Here is a 6,000-nt window from a genome sequence, read left to right as displayed (position 1 = left end):
GTCACTGGGCACCACTGAGAAGAGCCTGGCACCATCCAACTGACAGCCTCCTTTGAGATATTTATATGAATCAATGTGATCCCGTCAGTGTTCTCTAAACAGGCCCAGCTGCTGCAGTCTCTCCTCATAAAAGAGATGCTCCAGACCCCAAATGATCTTTGTGGCTCTCCACTGGACCCTCTCCAGTGGCTCTTTGTCCCTCTTGAACTGAGGAGCCCAGAACTCAACACGGCGCTCCACATGTCGCCTCACCAGGGCCGAGCAGAGGGCCAGGACCAAGTCCCTTGACCTGCTGGCCACACTCCTCCCGATGCACCCCAGGTGACCACTGGCCCTCCTGGCCTCAAGATCACACTCGCATTACTGCCCGAGATCTCTTTTCTCATGCTTCGGGAGGCTCCGCATTTGCAGACGTCTGTACCCGCAGGGGAGAGACCGCACCGACAGCGCCTCCTCCGCGACCTCCCGCCCCGCCGCGGCTGACTCACGGCCGGGCCGGGCCGGGCCGGGCGGGGCGGGGCGGGGCGGGGCGGGGCGGGGATTGGCTGCCGTGCCGGCGGCGGCCGGCGGGGATTGGCTGCCGCGCGGCCTTTGTTCGGCTGCAGCCACTGCCGCAGGGCAGCGGCAGTTTGAGCGGTGCGGGGCGCGCGAGCGGAGGCTGGTCTGAGGGGGCTGCTTGGCAGCCGGACCCTCCCCGCCATGAACCTGGAGAATAAAGTGAAGAAGGTAAGGCGGGCTGCCCGCCGGGTTATTTGCCGCGCACGCCGGTGTCCGCTCTCTGGGGAGCGGCAGACCCGCCTCGTCGCTGCAGCCCCCGCGGGGACTGCGCTGGGGTCGTCCTCCGGTGCCGGGATCAGCCCTTGCCGGCGCCCCCCGCTTGCCGCCCGGGCCCCGTCGCAGAGGCGGGCGGCAGGAGAGCTGTGTGCCTGGTACCCCCGGTGCGCACACGGCTGGGCTGCCTCCTGCTCCCAGCCGTGGGTAGTCGCCGCAGTTGGTGCCCCAGGTGGGGACGTACCGCTGTGCCGACATGCGAGTAAAACCCAGTAAACCCCTGAGATCTGATAGCTGTTTTCATGTACGTGCGCTGTGTATGTAGGTGTGAAACTTAAATTACAAGCGGACGAGTCGCTGTGGTTTTTTTAATGATTAATTTCAGAGCTGTGATGTGATTGACTCCTTACGAGTGTGTTATCAGCGTTCCTATGGATTACCCCCTTGAGGGAGAAGCCTGGGCTTGATTTTTCTTTCTTTTTAAAGGTATATTGAGTAGTTAGTTACGTCTAACTGCCAGAAACAAAAAGTAAAAGAAAGCAGTAGGTAATCCAATTGTATTGACTCTCTTTCCAAAACTCACCATTTAAAACTTCCTGTGTGAAACTGACTTCATGTGGGATACTCATGTAAGTCTTTGCTTCTAGTTTTTTCACAAATTAAATGTATTGCTAAAGCACTGTCTCTTTTTAAATTAAAAACTTACTTGTACTGTCTGTTTTGATGCTATATGATAAAGGGAAGAGGGGCTTTATATGTGAACTTAGGTTAAATCTATACATAACCTTCATTGATCTGTGAAAAGCAGTCTTTTGAAATGCATGTTGTATGAATGTGAGTGGGGTTCATTCCTGAATTGTTTTATTTAAAGGTAGCAGCTTGTTTTAAAATACACATGTGCACTTTTGTATACCTGTGTGCTTTTCCGACTTGCAGGCTAGAAACTGACTTGCGTGTGGAAGTAGGTGTGTAATGTGGAAGGCTACCTATTAAGGCTGAATCCTAGCAATGATTAGCCTTGAGTTAGTTTGCTTCAAGTGATGTCATCCGGTGATAATGTCACTCGGGTGAGGATCCTGCTTTGGAGGAACTGCCTATCTCATCACAGTCATGAGGCCATCAGTGTACAGACGAGTGTAGCTAAGTACTGTCACTGTCTTTAGAAGCTAGTGGTGTGCACAGGGTTGTTCCTCTTGTGTGGCTACTTAATGCAATGAAAATAAGCTTCTTGAGTAGGTTTGCTTGCATTTTCTAAGCACAGTTTAAAACATAACCTTGATGGCATCACAGAGCTCGTTTGCTGGAAGTATTTCAAACTCCAGGGTGTGAGAGATGCATATTTGTGGAAGGTAGAGCATTGTAATTCAGAATTTATTCATCTAAAGAGAAAATAAATATGGGCTGTAAAATGACTAATAAAATTCTGCAAATAATGGAGTCTTGGTTTGAGTGAACTTGTAGTTGCTGAACATCTGCTTTAAATAGCACTCTAAGTATTGGGTAGTTGCGTGTGTTTTAAATTTATTTGACTATTTTTGTCATATTTTTCTTTGCTCATCTTTTACTTTTTCATCAACTTTGAAGATTCCTGAAGACTTTTCTGAGCCTGCTCAGATAGACACAGAAGCTAGTGCCAGAAAAGAAACCAGCAAATCTCTGTTTAATGAAAGTAGTATTTCCATTCTGCTCTGCTTTAGTAGTATGCAAAGATGTCTATAATTTGAAAAGCTTCATATTTTCTCTGTTTCTACTCTATGTATATTCAGAAAACTATTTCTGTTATTGTGCTATTCTTCCTCCCTTGCTCCCGTTTTCTGCTCATCTTCTTTGTAACTTGGGCGGAGCTCCTTTTCCAAGAGAACAGAAGAGGCTCTGTGAAAGTCCCTGTGGGGAGAACTGGGAAGCTTTGCTAGGTACCAGCGAGTTAAGTACAAAATTCTTTTTCGACTATCAAGATTTATTTAATCAAAACTTCTTAGATTTTCTAAACAGAATAACATTTCATGTCAACTCTGGACAACTGCATGTCTTCATTTTCTGTCCTTTAATTCCAATTCTCAACCTGTTTATTATCTTTTTTCTTCTGTCTTTTTTGCCAACTTCCTTCTTTCTTGAAGGGTAGAAGAAAATTTTGAGGAGTTTGCAGTCAAGATTATCAAAACCAGTAAACTACCTGGCTTTTAGAAGAAACTTGTCCTGAGGTGGAGATGCCTGTGTCAGATTTTTAGTCCATCAGCAGCAATGGGTTGCTTTACCACATGCTGTCATTCTCACCTGTCTTTGTCTTGCACCCTGAAGCCAAATAGCTTGAGTTCTCTTACAAAATGTGCTTTGGACTTTATGTAACTTTTATTTTGTAGCGACTTGTATTTATTTGTTTGGCAAATAACCTCTAAACGTTACAGACTGGTGAGTGTATAGCCTGCCTGTTGGGCAGGAACTTCTTAGAACACTGGACAGAAGAAAGCAGGAATTGTCATGTTGTCACAGATAAGTAATTCCATTGCATTTTTGAATTCTCAGTGTAGGTGTTGGCTATTCTATAGCCCTGGTGTTCAGCACAGCAGAAGGAAATGAATGCCTGTTGGAGCAGAATGCGGTGTGGAGCTCAGACACTCAGCTGCTGCTGTCAAAAAGCTTCTTCCCCTACCTACAACTGCTGATTTATAACTGTACAGGGTAATATATTGGGATTTTTCTGTTTCTGGAAAACCTGATAGGTGAAGTTTCCAGGATGACATTCGTAAGATTTCTCTATGTGTCAATAATCCATGAGTCCATTCTTCAGTTTTGAGCTTCTGTATTGTCTCTTTGGAAGGCTGCTACATACATTTATATCTGCCTGCCTAGGTTTGTATGAAGGAAAAAAGCACTCAGCCAAGTCTGTTTTCATTGTTGATTTCATTGGTGGGTTTTTTTTTTCTCCAAATGTAACAGTTGTAGCACAGTCTGTCTGACTGGAATTCCTTCTCTGCAGTACAAGACCACTAGGAATCTAACAATGTACCTGTTCTTCAGCAGGAAAAGCTACTGCCCCATCTGCCACAATTTCTAACTTTTCATCCTTTTAGTAGTGGATTCCTTATATATTTGCTGCCCATGACTGAAAAGCAGCAGCCCTGTTTAATGTACCCTTCTGTTTGGAATCTTAAGGGCACAATTACTTTGGCGCAGACTTTTAATTTAACTTCTATTTGGTTTCTTTCATGTGTTGTAAAACTCATCATGCTGTCTTAACAAGTGGCTAAGGGAACCAGTACTACCATGTAGCCAGATGTCTTGTTTGGTCTGAATCCTGGGCTCTGGACCCCACAGCCTACCAGAAACAGAAATTTCAGCATGAACTTTCTGCACTGAACAATATATTTGCAAAACATATGCAAGTGTGTGGAAAAAACTGTCATTTTTGTAGTCAGTTCACCATGCTTTTTAGAGCTATTAATTAACTGGCAAACATCTAGGCAGTGAATAGTGTCTTTTTGGCTGCCTTGTGAATACTAAGTCTGAGACTTTCCTGGCCTGTTACAATTTACCTTTCAAGGGGATGAGGAGTTTAGGGGAAACTGTACAGTCTTCTCCTTTTTCTCAGGAGGAATTGGATTTCCTTTTACATTTGAGGATCATGAAGATAGTGTTTGTATAAAACAATTGCACAGCAGAGCTAAAGGGTAAAAACAGTAGCTCCAGCTTGGAAAGTACTTGTGCAAGAAACAGACCATCCTTCTCCCAAATACAATATATGCTGTGTTCTCAAAGCTTGCTTTGAGGCTATAGGGAAAATGAAGATTTAATGCTTTGTGTTGAATACTGTAGCAGAACTTTGTTCTGGCAGCCTGGATTCCTGCCCTGTCTGCCACCTCTGTGAACTTGGTAAAATGAATCAGTAGGTCACGGTCCTGCTTTTCAGTCCTGGCAGCATGGTCTCATGCTTCACTAAAGAAAATAAGAATCTGGCAGTGAGTCTGTTCTATATAAACTTTCACAGTATAATACTTGCTTTATATAAAGAACTTAGCATGTGATGGAGCAGGGGCAGGGCAGTTTGGGGGGAAGAGGTGCAGCTTCTCTAATGTGGAATTTGTGCGTGGTTATTTTTCAGTGGCGTGAGACTTAGTTTGTTCTGTTACAGCTGGAAAACCAAACACTTTTGAGTGCTTTAGACATTGCTAAGTCAACAACTGTAATGATCTTTGATAAATGAACAGTGAATAAAGTATGTATAGGCGCAAAGTCAACTTTTCTGTGTTTTGCAAAGCATGGTTTAGTAATGTCTGCTGAGGTGCACTTCCTGTTGAGGTCACTGTTTGTTTTGGTGTTACTGCTATGGAAACCCATTATAGTAGATCTTTTTTGCTGTTTTATATGTATAGTAAGATCAAGGAAATGTACTTTTATTCAGGAGTGAGTTTTGCCTCCAAGTGGAAGAATGAAAACATTTATGTAGATATGAGAGGAACTACATCAGTTTTGTTTACAAGGAAACTAACTGCTTCCTGCATATGCTGTGGGGTTTGAGAGGTTTTTTTCCCCATCAAAGTTTAAAAAAAAAAAAGTGAATAATTTTTTGGAGTACCTGTCTGAATCCACACCTCTAGTGATTTTTTTGTCCAGCATCCCTGGATAGCAGCTTGGCCAATATGGCAAAGGTAAATTAAACTTTTTGACTGTTACTTTTTTTTTTTTTCCCTATGACAAAAGTACTCCCCAGGTGTCTGACTATAAAATATCATGAAATGCCTGAATAGCAAGTCAAGAAACTTTACATGCAGGATTGCATGACTTTTAAGATCAGATGAAGCTTTCCTGGATAGGGTGTAATTATAAGCCAAGTATTTTACAGCAAGGGGGAAAATTACCTTCTTTTGAGTTACAGTATTCTGTCATAAAAGTAACACAGGTCTGTTTCTTCAGTTGTTCCTGGAAAAAAAGAAAGAAATGTAAGTAATAGTAATTGTGAGTAGCAATTGTTACTGAAATTTTATTGGCAAAAGCTGCTTAAAATGACTTTTTTTACTGCACGAAAGTATACTGAATGTGTCGTGCAAATTACTATCTTCTTCCTAGCAGATGCAAAGTGTACGGTTATAAGAGTGTAGATGTAAATACCTATAATGTAGTGTATTTTAAGAATGTAAAATGCAATCTAAATAGATATCTATTTAGATATTTCACTTATATATGTAACTAAAATTTATATGTATGGGTTATATTTATACATGCACGATTTTT

The 6,000-nt window shown here is 42.8% G+C and overlaps 1 protein-coding gene across 1 annotated transcript in view; it reads left to right on the top strand.

Moving 5' to 3' along the window:
• The first annotated feature begins 629 nt into the window (after window positions 1-629).
• TES (testin LIM domain protein) overlaps window positions 630-6,000 on the top strand; it is a 28,264-nt gene continuing 22,893 nt past the window's right edge. Inside the window, exon 1 of the mRNA XM_066183054.1 lies at window positions 630-726. Within this exon, the coding sequence (XP_066039151.1) occupies window positions 700-726 (27 nt within the window). The 5' untranslated portion in view covers window positions 630-699. The remainder of the gene's footprint in view (window positions 727-6,000) is intronic.

Source organism: Chamaea fasciata, unplaced genomic scaffold (assembly GCF_029207755.1).
Source record: "Chamaea fasciata isolate MVZ Bird 193981 ecotype frontalis unplaced genomic scaffold, bChaFas1.0.hap1 SCAF_5, whole genome shotgun sequence".
NCBI classification, from domain to species: Eukaryota; Metazoa; Chordata; class Aves; order Passeriformes; family Sylviidae; genus Chamaea; species Chamaea fasciata.
Note: the sequence above shows the minus strand (reverse complement) of the source record. Positions and strands in the feature narration are given on the sequence as shown.